Below are 20828 nucleotides of genomic sequence, written 5' to 3'. Positions count from 1 at the left end.
TAAACACGAAGATATTGAGAAATTTACTCGTTAACGACAATAATTAACCTATGATTGGCTTCTCCAAAACAGCTGAGAAGAAAAGCTCATCTCCAAGCTTATCAGTCTTGGGAGCTACCCTGAGTACCCGCCATACCAATGGCTTGTAACCTAACCTCTTAAACTCATCCATATACAACTTCATGTCCGCCTTGTGACAGAAGAATCTGTCTATCCAAAGAAGACCCTTCAGCGGAAGGACGAGTTCCCAATCAAACAGCGCAAATTGAAGGATTTCAGCTCTGATCCAGCCATCCAAGAACAAAGTGGAATGGATAATGTCGAGGGCATTGTCGAAGAAAGGCAGCCTCGAGCCGATCTTCCTCTTAGGCGATTACCTCATTAGAAGGAGCCCTTAAGTTTAAGGTACTAGAGGCAATGGTAATGTTCTTTTCCTTCATGATACAGCAAACGTTCCCATGGTCGGGCTAAAGTCTAGGCCGATTCTTATCTCCCCCGGCTTGAAGCTTAGAACTTCGTCAATGGTGAACTCAGCTGATTCAGACTCATTTGTTGGAGTGTCCCAGGCTTGTTTCCAAAGGCCTGAGCATTTGAAGAAGCCTCTTTGGGATGTGGTTTGTTTCGAAACAAGACAAGAGTAGTCTTCTTCTTGGCAATGGATCACACCATGAACTACAAGCTTCTGAGCTATTTCCTAATCACCTGGGCACATGCCGTGGATCATTCAATCTTGAAGCTGTTTACTTGAAGAGTGAAGTTCGATTTCTCTTATTTTTCTACTGAGTTTTCGATCCTCCAAAAGCAATGAATCTTGATCTGTGATGATATTAACAAGAGCCACTTCATTAATAAAATCAAACAAAATTTCAAGGTTAGTGTGGCGAAAATTACGTGTCGACTACTAAAACAAAGAAAGAAATACGAAAAGGAAAAGACGTTGATCATTTAACTTCTCCAAGACCTTCTACAACTGTGTTGAAGAAATGAGAATATCATTGCCCAATTTGTCACTGATGGTACAAAGATTAGCACGCCATTTCGAACCTGCGTGCAAAAGATGGGCACGCTACACGATCGTGACCAACTGGCCTAACCGACATGTTTGCTACCGAAATACTACTTAGTACCTCTTTTAATTGCAAACATGCGTCTCATCTTCTTCACCTTCACCTTCACCATCCTCCTCCACCATCCTCCTCCACATCATCATCATCATCGTCTCTGGTTGCCGCTGCATATTCTTCAAGCGACGCGGAGGGGAACAAGTCCCCCGCTTTGCCTCCTTTCTCGCCTGCAGCTTTCGCTACACCCGCAGATTTTCCAGCATTCATCTGTTGAAGCACAATTCGAGATTACAAATTACGCAACTTTTCATTCACAATCCAACACAAGAATCCCAAAACCAAATGTGCTTAAATTCGATAACATACCGCACGCAACAGACTCCTCCTATCTCTTTCTCTTGCATTTTTGATCGCCTGCGCATCACAAATTCATAAGACAAAACAAACCCATCAATTTTTGCCAATTTTCGAATCGAAAACCAATTAAAAACTGAAAATTTTACAATAAAATAAAATAAAAATTAAAGAACTAAACCTCTTGAAGCTTCTTCTGCTCAGCCTCCACTTCCGCGAGGTCTTTTCCGACGATTTGCTCGACACGGCAGCAGCACTTGGCACAAACACCTTGTTCCTTGGCGCAAGCAGGGCAGAGCTTATGGTGGGACTGCCGGACGGCGCGTTTGGTACAGCGTTGGCACTTGGCGGGCTCCGTCAGGGTCTTGTACTTTCCGTAACGGCGCTTCCACTCGATCTGTTCCTTGCAGCGTTGGCAGACCCCCGTGATTTCCGACAGCGGCCGGAACCGGCCTCCGACCTCGGTTTCGTTGATTTTGACGCCGAGGTTGGGCTTCCATGCGAATTTGTTTTGGTGCCGACCGCCGTTCATCATGGTTCCGTACGATTTTTAAAGACTCAAACTTTGCGTTTTTGTGAAAACAGAGCAAAAGAAAGTCTTGGGTCTTTAGGGTGCGTTTGGTACGTGGGACGGGACGGGACGGAACGGAATGAGGCGTTCCGTCCCGCGTTTGGTGCGCTAAAAATGGGTGGAACGGGTTGTTCCACGGGACAGATTTTGGGTGTTTTTGCGTTCCACCTCTCCCCCTGGAACGGGTTTGTTCCACGTATGTGGAACATAATGTTTTACCATTTTAAGACAAATATACCCCATGTCTTTTTCAAAAATTACACATTCGTTCCGTTCCGTCCCGTCCCGTTCCGTCCCGTCCCGTCCCGTTCGCGTACCAAACGCACCCTTAGGGAAAGACAGACGGAGAAGACTAACCCGATTTGAAAACGGGTTTTTATGACCCGTGTTTGATTTGGATGTGGTTTGTTTGGAACGAGATTGGGCTTTTGATTTTGGTTGATTTGATATGTCAATATAGCCCTTTGGGAATGTGGACACTAACTGGCCTAAAGAGCTTGAGAAAGGTAAGAGGTTTATTTGACAATTGGGTTTTGGATTGGAACTGCGTAAGACAGTGCCCGGACCTTTATGCTTTTGTACGTGTCGGAGCTTGTTCGACAAGAAATTTTACTACTTTAGGAGCGTTATAGTTATGGTCACTACTCTGGAGTTTTGGTCATCGGCTGCCATGTTATCAGGTCACTGCCTTTCTTGACCTTCCAGCACTAGACAAGCGTTGGCCCCTATACATGGTCTTACAGCTTTACGGATTCCATCCAATCTACGCAAAATTTGATTTACTAATAACAGTATTAATCACATCTCATACAAAACACTTATGTTGATAAACAATATGTTATATATTACGAGATGAGAAACGGCACAACTTAGAAATATGACCAACGATTACCATGGTATTTTTTGGGTAAATATTTAATCACAATTAACCCATAAAATGTATCGTTGTCATGTAAAACCCAATTTTGCATGGTTCCTCTACGGCTGCAGTTGGTACAAAGCTTTTATCTCTGCAATATCATCACTGTGCAACGCCCTTCTAGTCTTCCCAGCACCAACATAGGCATACATAATGGCATCAGACAATGTACTGTGCTGAAGTCCAAGAACATGCCCTAATTCGTGCGCAGCCACCCACACCAGGTCGTACTGGTTCTTACTTGGAGGCCTGAAGCTCCAATTCTCATCTGCGTCCAAGTGCAGCCTTCCATCCGTGGGAGCAAAAGCATGCGCCAAAACCTTACCGGCCCCGTCAAATGGGCTTCCATCTCCATGATCGCGGCGTTGAAAGCTAATCAAAATGTCAGCTGGTGAACTCGGCACTACCTGTTGAAACGTAAAGTTGGTAACTTCGGCCCATAGATCAAATGCTTGTCGACATGCCATCGATAATGCATATGGCGCAGCGGGATTTTTGGCTCCGGCGTTGAATTTGTAGGTAAGATTACGCTTTGTAGGTGGCCATTTCCTGTTTCCTTCGAAGAATGTGTAATGAGAACCCATACGAACAGCATGTGTACGTTGTTCCGTTGCATTTAGGTTGACAAAATTATCAGACACACCACACCTCGGAGTGCTTATTAGATCAACCGTGCCGGAATCAAGCGTTCCTGTGACATTCAGATGATATGTTTTCTGAAAATTTTTCAGTGCAGTTTCCAAAACGTCATCAACCTCAAAGCTGCTGATAAAATTTCTGGAGTTTTTTGGAACACTGTCGGTTAGGTATCCGAAGGTCCCCAGGTAGCTTCTAAGCTCATCGAGCCCTATTGTCTTTCCCTCTTCCTTTTGAATTGACTGAACTGTGAAAGCATGAATTGCTAGAAAGGAAAGTAACGCTCCCAATAGATTACAAATAATATTTGTGGCCATTTGTCTCTCAGAAAACACTACTCACACTACACCACAAACCATTTTTTATAGCAGCCCATAAATGCTATAGAAAGTGCTCCATAGCATTTTCTCCAATGCTATATTAGGCGCGATTACACTTTCTATAGCATTTTTCAACTTCTGTAGAAAAATATTTGTTATGAAATGTTTTTTTATAGCATTTATTGAATTCTATAAGATATCATCTATAGCATTTTTCAAATAACCAACCTTCATAGCATTTAAAAATGGCACTTTTATACAATCCATAGCATGTAGCAGCATATAGAAAACATCTATAGCACTGAATTTTTTGGTGATTATGTTTTGAAATCAATCCTTAGTAAAAATCAACGTGGATCTTGGAAGAGCACTTGAAGTACTTTTGAACCCAAAACCAACAAAAAACGTTTTCAATTATTTTAAAAACAATTTCAAATGAGCACATAATCTACGATTTCTCCAAGATCAAGAAGACTTGAGCTGCTAAGACTTCTCTCATGGCAAAGAGAAAGGTCAAATGTATTAATTAAAGATAAGATTAATAACTAAAAAAAATCTTATCTTTAATGCTTTTCTTTTTGAAGACCAACTCAATCAAGTAAGGAATCACAGTAAAATCCAATCAGAGATTCCATTACATAATTCCAAGATATCATTAATTAAATAATATCTTTGAGATTATTTCTCAAGTATCTGAAAGATATCACAAAACCTAGTGCATCTAACGGATGACACATATTGTCCAACTAGACGTTAACACATAGCATGGCAATCCTACACACATGGCCAACTAGTTCTATTTCACCAAATTTTAATAAGTTTTTGTTACACAATTAGGCTCTAAACTTTTTTTTTTTCCAGATGAATTGACTTAGCATCAAAGATCAGTGACCAAACCCTGCTACTACATGGGCACGTGACTTTGGCCTTTGATCAAAGTTGTTTAATTGTTTTGTAAGTACAAATTCGCCAACATGGAAGACGACGGATTTATACTACCGGAAATTGGTGCTTTCATTGAGAGCCTGATTCAAATATCGAAAAAGCACTCACCATCTTTTTTCGAATGTCCCCCTCTTCGATTTTCTCACACGCTTGTGGTCTCTGAATTTTTTTATTAATTCCTGGAGAAAAAAAAAAACATGGCTGGAAATTCAAAACTAGCTACAACGAGTGATACTTTCTACGCGCCATGGTCTTTACCCACGCGGCGGACATGGAGCGATGACGACTGCCACCACCACCCTGGACCATCGCAGCAGCCTAAACCAGAAGGCTACAACTCAAATTTTGTGCATGTTGTCCACCACACTTCCATCACCAGTGGAGATGCTCATCGCAAAAGGAGCAGAACATCCAAGTTCTATTAGATATTTTTTTATTTAAATTTACATGAAAACTTGTGGTTTCATGAGTGTAGTGTTTTAAGAAAATTTTGAGTTTCTATGACACTTATTCGGGTTCAAATTTATGACTTCAAGTACATGGGTATCTGCAAGCAAACTCAATATATACAACAGGTAAATAAATGTAGGTTTGCAGGCTAGTCTCCATAGTCATGCCATCTAGTATTCTTGAAGGTCCATGTTGGTAAGAGTGCAGACGCACCATATACCCAAGGGTGGACTATAGACAGTCGGTACCCTGCCATTATTGGATCAGGTAAATGATCCAATGGCATAACATATTATGGGCGGCTTGGAGAGTCCATGGTTCATTAGTGGCATGAAATGCCAATTACTTTAGAACAAACTACGTCTTATTCCCTTAGAATAACTTTGTGATATACTCACAACATCAAAGGTAAAATCGTTATCTAGAGCTTATATTTTATGTTCCTATTACAAGTGGTTTAATTTGTGTCTTTAAAATTGTTATGCCATCCATGAATTACATAATTATTACAAATTTTTATAAATATTAACTACTAAAGGCAGTGGCGGATCCAGGAAATAATGTTTGGGGGGTCAACAAGGATAGCGCGCGCAGCGCGAAATTTTTTTTTAACAGAAACTGCATGCATATCGTCATTTCATCGGGTCTTGGTAGAATAGCGTGATCAGCCTCTCGCCGATAGTTACCATACTGAAAGGTGCCTTCACTTTCCCTGACAACCAAAAATAAACATAAAATTGGGTTGGATGGTTCATAATAAACATAAAATTCTGATGTCAATATGGTGGTTCATAATAATATTTTTTAGAGATCATATTAATTTATGTTGAATATAAAGAGAAATAAAGTTGTTAAATATGTGGATGTGGAAAGGGCACACACATCATTACCATTAATTTATGTCAAATATGTGGATGTGGACGCATGGGAACTTTGCAATCTGCACCAAGACTTAATGGTGACATCTTCAACTTGACACACGAACCGAACTGACAGCCTATGGCTTTTTACACAAAGCAAGCAATTTGATGCTAGCTGTACAAATTTGATTGGAGAGAAACTAAGAAAAAAAATTAAATAAGAAGAGTGTGTGGTCACGTGGTGTGAAAGGAAGAGAGAGAACGTCTTCGTCTTCGTCTTCCTCTTCCGCCAAACCGAACGAAAACCAGAAGAAACCCAGAAAAATGCAGCAGCTCCAAGAGGTCGCACCAGCAACTTTAAGGGGTCGCACCAGCAGCTCCAAGGAACCTCTAAGGTTATTTCCATGGCTTCCAAGGGATCGTGCGACCCCATTGACCCCACTGTGGCTCCGCCTCTAACTAAAGGTTTAGTGTTGGTAGCATTTATTGAACGTTTAAATCATAAATTTTATCAAATCGTCGATGTTTTTGTGACTAGCTGGTTTTGTCTTATATTTAAAGTTCAGCGAGTCTCGAAACATATATGAAGATTAAAACAATGTAAGTTTAGTTATAAACACCATATCAACAAAGAGACTAAAGTACAAGATCAATCTTATATAATTGATTTTTTTTCCTAAACTAATTGAGGAGATATATACCATTTACTATGAACGCTGCTTCGCTGCTAAACATTTCAGCAGGATGTCCTGATCACACCAAATCTCGGGTGGACACGTGTCCAAATTGTGATTAAAAAAATCAAAATTTGGACACGTGTTCATTCGGCATTGGGTGTAAGTAGGACCTCCTGCTGAAATGTTCAGCACCCAAGTCTTATTCCTTTACTATTGTTGCCAATATTATTTATGACAACCAAGGGTACTTATTTTTTTTTATTTTAGTAAAGATATATTTTAGGAAACTTTCATGAAAAGGGTTTGGACTAAGTTTATCTTAATAAAAAAACCATGATATAAATTTATTTAATGAAAAAGACTTAAATTTTAAATAAAAAAAAGCTCTTAAATTTTAATAAAAATGACAAAAAAAAAACTTAAATTTTAACAAAAAATACATAATTTTAATATTTAAAAAAAAACTAATGCGCAGATTCATGCGCCCGCCCCTCACACAAACTATTTATGAAACTTACTACACTGTTTATAAAACTTAATGGTACTATACTGTTTGTGACATTTACTACGATAATGCATGTTAATCACCCAATACATCAATGGTATCAAAATTGGTATGATCATGACCTCACTAAAAGAGATCAAGGTATGATCATGACCTCGCTGAAAGAGATCAAATTAATTGAAGAGTTGTATCAGTCTATAATCATTACTGTTATATTATTGAATGTTGATTATATACATCTTTTGTCCATAAAATTTGAGCCCTTAACATTGCTCTAATTAATCACATCATTGCATTGAAAATTTCTTTTTCCAAAACTCACATTTCACACAGTAATTACGACGCTATATATTGTATTAGAATAATCAAATATATTGTGGATGTAAATTTCTTTCTCTTTGATCTTGGATAAAATTGCACCTGCAAAACAAATAACACCTTACGTCAAGGCCAAGAGCCTCACGCGCCCACGATGAATGGCGGGGGGCTTTGGCCGAAGAACCTCCGATGCAAAAGTTAGAATTTTAAGAGAAAAGTGTTTGAGAGCTTTAGAGAATTTTAGCAAGAGTGAAGACCTAGGTTTTTGGTGAGAATGTGAACCTATTTATAGGGATAAGGTTCTTGATTTAGGTTGAATTTAGAAGTTATGAGAATAATTGACTAATTAATTTAGCAAATAAAATTATTGCCAAATTAACTAGATAAAATAGGTAAATATAATGGGATTAACAAGGGTGGCCAGCCCTTTGGGATTTTTGGGTATATTTTGTAGGTGTTTTAATTGGTGATTAATGGATTAATTAGGAATTAATCCATTAATTAGCCAATTAACCTCCACTTAAATGTAATGTTATGTAGGTTATAAAATAATTACATAAGATGAGGATGGATGAGAATATCTTTGAATTGGTTACCTATTTTGGACACTTTTGACTTGATTGACGGATGATTATCCGCTGCTCGCGCGTAGGAATCCCGGTATGCCTCAAGGGTATTTTTGTCCTCTTTTACCCAAAAATCCACGTGTCGCCTTGTGATTACTTTTGGCTCCACAAATGCCCCCACACCTGTTGGGCTGCTCCTAGGAAAGGGCAGCATGTGTAAAGATCATCTTGCTTTAGGAAACGTAGGACTACTTCCTATTTTGATCTAGATTATCTCTTTAATAGGAAATTAGGTCTTTCTAGGAAAGGGAAATAAATTTCTTTCAAAGCCTATTTAAGTCCACCTTAAGTGGGTTATTAAATCAATTTTGGAGAACGATTTATTCTACTCTACAAGAGAAAGAGCTTAGAGGATATTTGTTCCCCCTCCTCTAGCAATCTTCTACATCTTACCCGTGCAAATGACCATCTTTTGTTGATTTCTTCATCTTCTCCATGCTGCACCGATATAAGAAAAATTTAATTTTTTTCTTGTCTTCTTCTTGGATAGTGCTATTGCGGGGCAGCCGTCGGGGTGGTGCGGCACGTCGACTGGAAGGTACCAGGAGTCTGCTCGGCATGGGCCGATAAGGCGTCGTGGCAGGAGCCACTGCTTGGGCTGTTTGGCTTGGCTAAAGCCAAAGGCAACTTGTGCGGTCGGGGCCGTGGATTGTGGCGTTGGGGCGCAGTGCTAGGCGAGCCACATGGCTCATGCTCTTTGGGCTCTTGGACTTAACTCGGGCCAGGCTGGCGACTAAAAGAAATGAGGAGGTCGTGGGCCTCATGGGTTGCTGGAATGCTGGACATGCAGGCCTCCAACCTGCTAGAATGTTGGGTTGATCTTCTATACTGAGTACCGTGAATGGCGTTGGTTGCTTAGTTCTCTTCGTTGAAAGTAAGGTGGACTGCTCCCAAATAGGAGGTAAAGAGGATCAAGGCGGATGCATTGGCTCATCTGATCATTGTCGTGGAGCTTACTATGAATAAAGGTGGAAAGAAGAGATATTCCTCACCTACTCAAGAGATGTCGGTTGAGAAAAAATTGAAAACTTCCTCCGTTGCTCATGATGATCTGTCTGCTGTTGAGAGGCCTGTGATTGGCATGACTTCTTCCAATAGGAAGAAAAAAAGAGGCTGCTAGATCTGAGCATGTGGTGCCTTCTATGTTGAGAATGGCTAGTACAATTGTTGATAAGATTGCTCAGCGTAAAGGTTTTATCATGCCCTCAGTGCTGAAGTCTGTACCAGGACGTTCATTGGGAGCTAAGTCTAGTTCACCTTTGGAAAGACTTGCTATTATAAGAATGGTAAGGTGGACTCTGCTGCTAAAGTGGCGCCAAGGCCCACTCCCTTTGCTGCTGAGACTGATTCAATTCGGAAGGAAAAGACTGCTCGCATGGGCAGTTGTGAGAAATTCACTAAACCTGCTTCTGGGGAGGCTGCTGAGGTCTATGTGCTTTTGAAGCTAGATCTGCTTGAAGACATGGACGTTTGTGCCAAGTTTGTTGGTGGCGGTAGAAAGGTTGTTTGCCCAAGTTCTTTTGCAAAACATATGACCCAATATAGAAAGACTGCTCTGCTTGCTATGATGTATATACAACAAGGCTGCCAAGGAGGTGGCGAAGACTATGGCAGTTGAAGCTTATTCCTCAGTCGAGGAGATCAAGAGGTTGGATTTTAAGCTTGAAGCTTGTTGCTTTGAAGGGGTCTAATATTTCTGCACCCACTTCTCTGCAGCTTGAGACTGCTCGCCACGAGATCGTTGACTTGAAGACTAGGCTTGACGCGATCCAAGTTAAGTATGAAAGTGTAGAGAATGAGATTGGATGTTGCATACCTCAGATTCAAGATCTTGAGTTTGCAGTTTCTGAGCTTCGTTTTGCTGCTTATGCAAAGGATGAAGAGTTGATTGCTGCTTATAATCAAGTGATCCACTTCAAGAGAATCGTCGATAGACTTGAACCCCAAGTGTTGGAACTTCAAGATGTACTGAAGATCAACGAAAGTTTGAAAAAGGGAGTGGATGAGCTGTAGCGCGTCCGTGTTAGTCTGCTTGAGAAGAATGAGCAGCTGAAGGGTGAGAATAATGAGCTTAAGGTTTCGAGACCTTCTCTATTTCTCCGGAAGACTTGCTTGCTTTTACTTTTGAAGCTTCCATTGGTGAAGTAGTTGAATAAGTTGGTGCCCAGGCTGGGGCAGTCGGGGGTGAAGCGTCGGATGATGCCGCTGCTAAGAGCATTACGGCTGTTGAAGGTGTGGCGACTGAGTAGTCATGGGATGTCCAAGCTGCTGTAGTCTTCTAGGTAGTCTTTTGGATTTTATTTGTTTTTTCTTGTAGCTCTTGTTTTGCTTGAACTCCTTCGACCTTTGCTAATTGTTTATAAACATGTTTTCCTTCGTTTTTCTTCATCTTTGCTTCTTTTGTTCATGCCCTAACCTTTAGACTTGATAGACCAATGGCATGCATGCTACTTTTTTTATAAGTAGACAAGCTCGTGTAGCCTATGCAGCCGTAGGTGTTGGTGTAGAGCTTTGCAAAGTTGTTAGCCATAGGGTTGGCAGCCGGATGCCTTACTTACAGAAGTAGACTAGTCCGCATAACCACTAGGCTGTTAACCTTGACTTTCTCCAATTTCGTAGGTTGCGTAGCAAGTATCACAACACTTTAGGACTTGGTGTAGGTTGAGCTTCGTATATGCACGCTAGCTTGTTTAACCTTTCATAAGAATGTGCGGTTGTATAAGTTTAACGTCACTTTACTGCTCGAAAGGCAAGCCGTAGGCAGTCTTCCGGAATTCGTAGGCTACCTTAGTACACTCGGTAGCATCTTTAGGGTTCTAGGGCAGCCGTCTGTAGGGCATACTGCCTAATGTGCCCCTTCGTCTCTAGGGCCCGGTTCCTCACTGATTAGGCCAAGAGACCCAAAATCCTTCAGTTAGCTAAACCTTGAAAGAGACCATTGTGGCTACTTCTAGGAATCTCGGCACAAGCCATCGTGCATCTAGTTATACTAGGGTAGCCAGGCTCATCCACGTCTGAATATTCGGAGTGTAAAATTTATCCTTCCATCTTGGAGAGCTGACCCATATGGGTGTCGGGGAATTTGTTTATCCTATCGCACTGGAGAGCAATTAGTTTACCCTCTCGCACTGGAGAACATGGTTGGTCCCTCGGGGTGCGCAATTCCTGCAATGAGTCTCTAAGAAGGGCGCAATCTTCTTTTGAAGTGCATAAGTGATTAGTTGTTGTAAGCATGCAGCCAAGCCAAGTTGTGATTACTTCTGAATTCCTCATTGAAAAACAAGTGAAGTGAACGAGAACTTAGCTATAAGGTAGGAACTGCATAACAACTGGATAGTCATCGGCTTCTGAGGTGGTGCCCATCGAGCTGCTTGAGTCTTCAGGCTTTGATGTAGCGGGATGTCACACATGGTACTTCATCAGATTGTAGGCGTTCCACTGCTTTGCAATTTTTTTTTTCGTTTCATGGTGTAATTACTTTTACCGCCTACTTTGCTGATCTTGTATGGACCTTCCTAGATGGGACCCATCTTTTTGGAGCCTTCTGTACGAGCAATGGTGAAGGCTTTTCTTAGGACTAGATCTCCAGGCTGGAATTGTCGGATCTTGGCCCTCTTGTTGTAGTTAGTGAGGAACTGTTGCTGGTAGGCTGCAATGCGGGTGTTGGTCTGCTCGCACTTCTTATCTGCTAGATCTAAGCTTGTGACCATCTCCTTACTGTTCTGTTCAATGCTTGGTAGTAGAGCGATGATACATGGCTTGGTGACATTAGGATGAATTATTACTTCCGAACTAAATGCCAAAGAGAAATGAGTCTCACCGGTTGCTCATCTTTTGGTGGTGCGATATACCGATAGACATCTGGGGAGTTTATCTGGCCATTTTCCCTTCTTGTTGGTATGGGATTTCTTGAGGCAGTCGAAGATCGTTTTAGGGATGCTTCAGCTTACTCATTGCCTTGAGGATATATTGGCATGGACTCGCCAAATCTTTGCCTAAGAATTGCGGGCCGTTGTGGGTGACGATGGACTGAGGGATGCCAAATCGAAAAATGATGTTCCTCCATATGAAGCGCTCTATGTCAGTCTAAATCGTGATCATCATGGGCTCTGCTTTTATCTATTTGGTGAAGTAGTCGGTTGCCACGATCATCATGCCTTTGCCCCTAGTAGTCTGGCTGGTGATTAGCTGGGAATCAGAAAGAATTGAAAGCTTTTTCACCACCAAGTCTTTTGTCATTTGAATGCCTACTAGTGAGGCTTCGTACTCTACTTCGTTGTTAGATGCTTTGAAGCTTAAAGTGATCGCCTGCTCGAGCATTGAACCGCCTGGGGTGGCAAGAACCACGACTGTTCACGAGCCTTTGTAGTTGGATGCGCCATCGACATGCAAATGCTAGAAATCTCTATTGAGGAAGCAGGTGTGGCTAAAGTGTGCTCGGCTGCCTTCGGGGCATCGTTGGGCCACTCTGTTGCGTTGTCAAGGCTAAGCTTAGAGGTGCGGTAGGGAGCTGTGGAGCTGGGGCCATGTTATATGTAGCAGGAGATGCTTAACTTTTGGTATTAGGCCACTCTAGAGCTGAATAATGGAACAAGGGTCGGCTAGGGCTGTGTGATGCACAACAGGAGGTAATGCTCGACTGCCAGTACATGTTGCTCTTACGTAGAATCTTTTAGGGCGACGAGGACAAAACTTGCTTTTGAGTGTTCCTTCTAGTGTTCTTCTGCACTTGGCGTGTCTTTTAGGCCTAGTTGTTACGTTCGTCAGAAAACTTTGCATCTGCCATGGTCTACGCCTTTATTGTCGTGGGTTCGGATTCGGTGAAATAGTGCGTTATGATGATGATTGCGTGCGTTTGAAGGTAAAACTTAAGCTTTTGGGTTACAACAACTATCACTAAAGTTAGCTTTTGAATTTTTAATAGCATCGATGAGAGCTTTTGAACTGTAGAATACAGGTAGTCGAGCCCCCAGCTCTTCTCGCATGATGGTAGAGCTTATTACTACTTTAGATATCGTCAAACATGCAAATAAGTCCTCCGCTACTTCTAAGGAGGTAATGACAGGTACTTCTTCAAGTCATTGAATGTGCATTGGCGAGCCTTGTCCCAGAGTGCATGCTTCTCTGCCAAAGCAAAAGAGTCTGCCAGAGTTAGATCTTCTTTCATGATTAATATTCCAAATAGCGGGTGGTCTGCTAGAAGGCCTTTTGGAAGGCTGCTCTAGGTATCGAGTTGTTGTGTCCAACTATCCTTGCCTTCTCTGCATTGAATCTCCTCACATAGTCACGAAGTGACTCCTTTAGGTTCTTCTTGACGTCAAACAAATGGTCGGACTTCTTTTTTATCGAGCGATATGATGAATATTCTTTGGTGAAAACCAAAGAAAGTTCGTAGAAATTCTGGATGGATTGTGGCGGTAGGGTGTAGAACCAATCTTGCGCCTCGCCTTGTAGAGTGGTGGCGAATATCTTGCACATGAGATCATCGCTGTTTCGATAAAGGATCATTGTGCTTTGGTAGTGCTTTAAGTGTCTCTTCGGGTCTTCATCCCCTTTGAAAGATGTGAAATGTGGCATGCTGAACTTGCATGGAGGCTTTGCCTGCTCGATTTCATCCGTGAAGGGTGACCTGCTCATGTTGGTCATGTTCCGTCGTAGTGCCTCGTCGGTGACCTCGTTGCATTGGAAATCGTGCAATCGCTTGGTCAAGAGTCTCTCTACTTCTTCCTGATTTTGCCTTTGTTGGGGGTAGCGGAGCTTTCGGCTGCCCTCAGCCATGACTTGCTGGTCTAGGCTGCTCTTTCATGTGTCTGGCTCATCTATGCCGTGTATGCAGTGCATGTGGTGCATTCCTAGCAGGCGAGCGAGTTCTTCGCAGGCTGCTGGTTGAACTTGAGCTGGATTGAGTGACTACTTCTCTCCGTCCGTCGTGCTGCCTACTCTGATGTGAGGTGGATGATGCTCATTGCAAGCTTAGCTGCGAATGAACACTTTGCCTGGAAGGTTGCTCATGTTGACTATTGGAGTGTGACCCCAACTGTGAATGTATGCTCATCCGTGGGCCTAGTCGAGAATGCATGCTCCTCCTCGCGCTAAGACGGGAGTATACGCTATCTCGGGGGCCCAATCGGGAGTGTACATTGCTCGAACACTAGGCTTGTGGCTTGTTAAGTGGCTACTTGCCAGGACACTGCTGGAAAGGTTCGTCTACTCTTGTCTTACTTCGGGATACCTCGTCCGGGGCACGTTGGATCCCGGTGCATTGCAAAAGTTGATTCACCAAGGTTGTCTGTTGTGCAAAGGCGCTTGTCACTCTATGACTTGTCGAGACAAATGTTGTTCACCATTTGGATTGGAATAGCTCAGAATGAATGCATATTCTTGAGCAGTGGAAGTGTGGTAGACTCCGGGCGCGAGATTTGAGTTGGAAAATGTCAAATCCGAAGAAAAATATGGTGAAAATGCTCCTGGTTCGATTATTGGTCCGGAAATTTGAAACCGGGATGGTTGAACTAATCTTGGATCAATTTGGGTTGCTTAGAAAGCCACGGGAACAGGCTGGGCCACAAGAGTAGGCTGCTGGCAAGAGTCGGCAGGGCCACGGGAATGGGCTGCTCGGCGGGAGCAGGCTGCTTAATGCGTGATGCATGCGGATGCGAGGCTTGGGCTCGGGCTCGTGCAAGCTTGGATGGCACGGCTTGGGCTATGGTGGAACCTCGTAGTGGTGGTACCACTCCGCCTATGACCACATTTAGCACCTAAGGTGTTTTAATTGGTGATTAATGGATTAATTAGGAATTAATCCATTAATTAGCCAATTAACCTCCACTTATATGTAATGTTATGTAGGTTATAAAATAATTACCTAAGATGAGGATGGATGAGAATATCTTTGAATTGGTTACCTATTTTGGACACTTTTGACTTGATTGACGGATGATTGTCCGCTGCTTGCGTGTAAGAATCCCGGTATGCCTCAAGGGTATTTTTGTCCTCTTTTACCCAAAAATTCACGTGTCGCCTTGTGATTATTTTTGGCTCCACATATATCATTGTCATGTAGAATCCAATTTAAGCATGTTTCCTCTATGGTTGCAGGTGGTACAAAGCTTTTATCCCTGCAATATCATCACTGTGCAACGCCCTTCTAGTCCTCCCAGCACCAACATAGGCATACATAATGGCATCAGAAAATGTACTATGCATAAGTCCAAGAACATGCCCTAATTCGTGCGTAGCCACCCACACCAGGTCATACTGGTTCTTACTCGGAGGCCTGAAGCTCCAATTCTCATCTGCATCCAAGTGCAGCCTTCCATCCGTGGGAGCAAAAGGATGCGCCAAAACCTTACCGGGACCGTCAAATGGGATCCCATCTCCATGGTCCCGGCGTTGAAAGCTAATCAAAATGTCAGCTGGTGAACTTGGCCCTACCTCATGAAATGTAAATTTGGTAACTTTCGCCCATAGATCAAATGCTTGTCGACATGCCATCGATAATGCATATGGACCAACAGGATTTTTTGCTCCGGCGTTGAAATTATAGGTAAGATGGCGCTTTGTGGGTGGCCATCTCAAGTTTCCATTGAAGAAGGTATAATAGGTATAATAAGAACCCATACTATACTCTATGGTTACATCTTAAAAACCATAAATGTACAAATAAATATGGAGTTACAATATAACGGACAGTTGGCCAATATTCTATAATTAGTGTCATTAACTATTGTAACTCCCTAACACATATGAACACCATGTGTACGTTGTTCTGTTGCATTTAGGTTGACAAAATTATCAGGCATACCACACCTTGGAGTGCATATTAGGTGAACCGTACTGGAATCAACCTGTGACATTCAAATGATATATTTTTTGGAAACTTTTCAGTGCAGTTTCCAAAACCTCATCAAATTCCAAACTGCTGGAGCTTTTCGAACTGCTGTCATTTAGGTATCCGAAGGTCCTCAGGTAGCTTCGAAGCTCATCGAGCCCTATTGTCTTCCCCTCTTCATTTTGAACTGACTGAACTGCGAAGGCATGAATTGCTAGAAGGAAAAGTAAAGCTCCCAACCGATTGCAAAGAATATTTGGGGCCATTTGTCTCTCAGAAAACACTACTCAAAATGTATATGGAAAATATATATTTTCCACTTCTTTCGTTTAATTATTTATACTAATGTGTTTTGAGAGTAGATTCATGGATTAAAATGTTTCAATTAATAAAAAAAATAGCCCATATTAATTGTATAATATATATTGTGCATCCCCTTGATCGAAGAAAGAAACTGTACTATTGTGCATGAATAAGAAGAAAACTTGGTCTTGTGCATGAATATGTTGGATTTTTGGATCGACGGGCTCATGGGGTTCCACTCTAACGACATCGATATTATCCCCAACTTTACCATCTGTCTAATCCGTCAGGTGTGAGGTTTTACCACAAAATGCCTCTGTATTAGTTAGAGTAGGGCAATCATATTTAAACCCATTATTTTTTTTTTGCACCCACCAATGTGGGATTCTAACACTCCCCCTCATGTGTAACCCCATTTAGTGATTCACACATGGAGATCCACACATCAGCTATTAAAACTCAGAGGTGACTCTATGTTAAGAGTTGAGACTTGTTTTCAATGGAACTCAGAGGTCGGCTTTATGTTAAGAGTCCTGGCTTGTTTCCTTCTTGGTGACAAGCTTGTTAGCTTGCATAGTCCGAACCTTGGCTCTAATACCATGTTGAAATTTTTTAGATCGACAGGCCTGGGGAAAACAAGTTTGGACTCTTAACATAGACCTGACCTTTGAATTTCAATTGCCAATGTGTGGATCTCCACGTGTGAACCACTAAATGGGGTTACACGTGAGGGGGCGTGTTGGCAATCCCACATCGGTGGGGGAAGTCAACAAGGGTGGTTTAAATATGATTATCCTACTCTAACTAATATCGATGTCTTTTGTGGTAATCCCCAGCACCTAACGGATTGGGTAGGTGATAAAGTTGAGAACAATATTGATGTCGTTAGAGCGGGGTCCTTCGGGCCCATCGATCTAAAAAAATTTCAACATAGTATCAGAGCCCACGGTTATGGGCCCGTGCAAGCCAAAGGCTTGTCACTGGGGAGTGTGGGCTTGGAAACAAGCTTGGACTCTTAACATAGAGTCATCCCTTGAGTTCTTAAGAGGCACTTCCTGAAAAAAGATTGAAAACAAGCCTGGACTTTATTGGAAACAACCTCTGAGTTCCAATTGCTGATGTGTGGATCTCCATGTGTGAACCACTAAATGAGGTTACACGTGAGGGGCGTGTTTGCAGTCCCACATCAGTGGGGAAAGTCAACAAGGGTGGCTTTAAATATGATTACCCTACTCTAAAAAAATTCAACAGTGGGCCCTCAGGCTCGTCGATCTAAAAAAATTTAATGGCAGTCCCACATCAGTGGGCCCTCAGGCTCGTCGATCTAAAAAAATTCAACAGAATAATCAGCAGTACATATTTCTAAACAATGTCACTATGTCATTCTTGAATCACAAAATTATTACTAATTTTTATAGGGGTAATGTTGGGAAGACCAAATTTTTTAAACCAAATGATGTGGTTGAAGGTGATTGGATTATTAGTTAAATGATTGGATTATTAGCTAAATGTCAATTAACGTGTTTGTTACACATCATTTGATTTACAAATTTGGTTAAAAATTTGGTCTCCTAGCATTATCTTTTTTATAAATCTTAACTAGTAAAAGTTTAACCATAGATTTTAGTAAAACGTCAGTCTTTTTGTAACTTGTTGGTTTTGCCTTACTTTCCATTTCAAAATAGATGAGCATAAATTCTATGAAAACAATGTACTAGCTTTTGGGTTTTTTGAGTCGTACATCGATATTTTTACACTAAGTAGAGGGGGAGTTCGGCTAAACCACACAATGAGCAGCTTAATTTGGTATCGAATTCGCCATCTACAAGATTCGAACTTAAGACCACTCACTTTCAAGTGAAGAGAAATACCACCAGACCGTAAACAAGAGCTATAAATCTGAGTTGCATGCATGACAATGGGATCGAACGACCATTGATGAATGATATTGTAGATAGAATTTGTATATTTTGTTAAATTGTATTATTTATCTCTCCAATATGGAGGTAATATATATACATCCACACCCTGTAGCACAAGGAATAATAAAAGAGAATTTAACCTAAACTAGGAAGGAATCTCTCTAACATCGTAAACCAAATTACATTCCAAGCAAGGACGGAGCTACCATGGGCCTAGGGGGGCAGATGCCCCCACTGAAGTTTTTCTGATGCTGGCATGCTGCTCAAACTAATCTGGTTCTGCAGCAGCAAAGCCCCCACTGAGATGTTTCTGGTTCCTGCGATCTGGTTCTGCAGAAGCAGAGCTTGGTCTTTGTTTTTCTTTTTTTTTTCAAAACCAGGCCAAAACGACGTTGTTTTGGTCCTTGTAAAAAAAATTAAAAAAATGTAAACGAAACGACGTCGTTTCGTATATATTTGGGAAAAAAAAAGTTATGTTATAGTGGGGGACCATTTGTCCCCACGGTCCCAGACTCCCATTCCTTCCATCTCTTTATTTCATTTTCATTAGCCTTTGCGGCTCCAATCAGAGAGCAGAGCAGCGTGGTGCTGCTCTTCCCCCAACGCCAACAGCTTGAAACGGAACGGAAGTTACGGAACAGGAGCAAAGTTGCTTTTCCCCCAGCCACTCCAGCCGACATATATATATTTAGGTAAATTTTTTAATTCTTAAATCTATAATCCCTAATCTTAATTAATTATTTAAGATTAATTTTTGTTTAATTGGTATAGAAATATAGAATCATATGGATATGGTCATACACTAATATGGTTATTGACTTATTGATTATTGATTATTGATATGAATTCTATGATTATTGATGAATGAAATTATGAAATGGATATGGGTATACATTTATTCATATGATTAGTTGAATTAAATGTTTATTTGTTGAATAATTTGTATGCTTATTGGTATTGGTTAATTGAATTGTTGCCTTGGTTGGATCTTGGTTTGATTAGAATGCTATGTTAATCAAAATGTCCCATGTAGTATGTTATAGGGTTAAAGTTTTACATAAGTGTTAAAATGTCTCAGTTGCATATCTAACTTGTTTCTCATGTGTTTTCATCCTGAAGGTTAGAAAAGATGGGATTTTTATTGAGATTTTTATTCTAATAATTTTATTGAGATTTTTATTCTATAAATTCTATAAATTACGTATGAACCTTATATGTTATTGGGGCATCAATTTGAATGACTTTGCAGACTGAAACATCAATCGGATGAGAGATCAATGGATGAATGACAACATGATTATTTTTATAGAGAGAGAGATATTTGATGGTATTGGTAATGATGTTGTCATGCAACGCTTTCAGAACATGAAAACACGTCGAGGGATATTGTAAGGGACTGTTGTATGAAAAACTTTATGGATTAATATATAAGTATTGTGTTTAGTAAATTCTTGAGCTTTTTAATTATGACTTTGTTGTTTGAGGATGCCCCCACTCACACTAATCTCTGGCTTCGTCTCTGATTCCAAGACTAACTAATTTACGACTCACGTCAACATTGTGTGGGGGCTTGAGTTTGCTCTGTAAAGTTCAGCAGAGTGCGGGACGAGATTCGAATTTGGATGATGGAATGGACGGTGGAGATGAGGTTGAGAGTGTGAATGAGAGTGATGTAGGGTTAATTACTTGTAGCTGGGAGGACTCGTCGGAGTTGAAGAACAGCAGGGTGAACAAGACTAGTAGCGAGCATAATTCTACTACTAATGAATCGATTAAAGGAATACATGGGACAGTCTTCTCTGAGATCAACGATCTAATGAATTTGTTGTTCCTTAAATTCTGCAAAATTAAATTTTAAAGTTGTTGATACACAAAACCGGAGGGGTCTTAGAACAACGTAAATCCGACCGTGAATCTGCAAGAAAGTAAAGAATATAAGATGTATCGTGGTTCACCCCAATATTTGGGCTACGTCCACACTGATGTTGATTGTATTCCTCTGTAACTGTATGTATGGATTACAAAGTGTTGTTGTGTTTGTGAGGGTATTGCCCTCTGTTGGGTTCACAGAGGAAGAGAGTTGAGAGAGGGATGCTCTGAATATGAGAGCCTCTGTTTGGGGATATGAGGCTTGAGGATTGTGAGGGTGAGGAGTCACTTTTATAGACTAATGGCTCATCCCCTTTTACATAGATCATGGACTCAATGTCTGGAAGTCCAAATAACGAGGCTCAATATAATATGGTACTAACAAAAGTAGTGTTGAACAATTAAGTATTCGTCTTATGGTATTTCTCTTTCTGATTTTGATAGAGAGGTTAGCTAGGTTGTACGTAGAATATCACCAAGATTCCGTGATCCGTTGCTGAACGTCAAAAACAGAATAGGACGACCAAAACTAGTACCGATGAATGGATCAACACAGGATCAATGTTTGCGACGGTGTTTATTAAACTAATAAGGCAAGAGTTGATGATCGAGTCGAAGAAGCACAGGAAATAAAAAACGAGCTGGAGGATATAATTGT

At 41.2% G+C, this 20828-nt stretch overlaps 3 protein-coding genes and 1 long non-coding RNA gene across 5 annotated transcripts; 1 reads left to right on the top strand and 3 right to left on the bottom strand.

Moving 5' to 3' along the window:
• Positions 1-132: 132 nt before the first annotated feature.
• Positions 133-2023, bottom strand: LOC126583969 (uncharacterized). 2 transcript variants are annotated; one of them, XM_050248536.1, is made up of 4 exons: positions 1600-2023; positions 1431-1478; positions 1128-1331; positions 133-816 (listed from the first exon to the last, which is right to left on the bottom strand). In XM_050248536.1, the coding sequence occupies exons 1-3, from the start codon at positions 1951-1953 to the stop codon at positions 1173-1175; spliced, it is 561 nt and encodes a 186-aa protein (XP_050104493.1). In that variant the 5' UTR covers positions 1954-2023; the 3' UTR covers positions 133-816; positions 1128-1172. The 2 variants fall into 2 exon arrangements, with proteins under 2 accessions (XP_050104493.1, XP_050104492.1); XM_050248535.1 differs by lacking the exon at positions 133-816 and having other exon boundaries at positions 920-1331.
• Positions 2024-2967: 944 nt separating this feature from the next.
• LOC126582579 (metalloendoproteinase 1-like) lies at positions 2968-3861 on the bottom strand. Its single transcript, XM_050246726.1, has one exon. It carries the CDS (start codon positions 3859-3861, stop codon positions 2968-2970), a length of 894 nt encoding a protein of 297 aa, XP_050102683.1.
• An 11470-nt stretch (positions 3862-15331) lies between these two features.
• Positions 15332-16342, bottom strand: LOC126582557 (metalloendoproteinase 3-MMP-like). Its single transcript, XM_050246690.1, has 2 exons — positions 16093-16342; positions 15332-15885 (listed from the first exon to the last, which is right to left on the bottom strand). Exons 1-2 carry the CDS (start codon positions 16340-16342, stop codon positions 15332-15334), a joined length of 804 nt encoding a protein of 267 aa, XP_050102647.1.
• Positions 16343-18849: 2507 nt separating this feature from the next.
• On the top strand, positions 18850-19749 carry LOC126583267 (uncharacterized). The gene is made up of 2 exons (XR_007609707.1): positions 18850-18993; positions 19551-19749. It is a non-coding gene; the product is annotated as an uncharacterized LOC126583267 (long non-coding RNA).
• Positions 19750-20828: the final 1079 nt, after the last annotated feature.

The sequence above is a fragment of the Malus sylvestris genome, chromosome 9 (genome assembly GCF_916048215.2).
Source record: "Malus sylvestris chromosome 9, drMalSylv7.2, whole genome shotgun sequence".
Lineage (NCBI taxonomy): Eukaryota > Viridiplantae > Streptophyta > Magnoliopsida > Rosales > Rosaceae > Malus > Malus sylvestris.
This window is presented reverse-complemented; position numbering and strand designations above follow the sequence as displayed.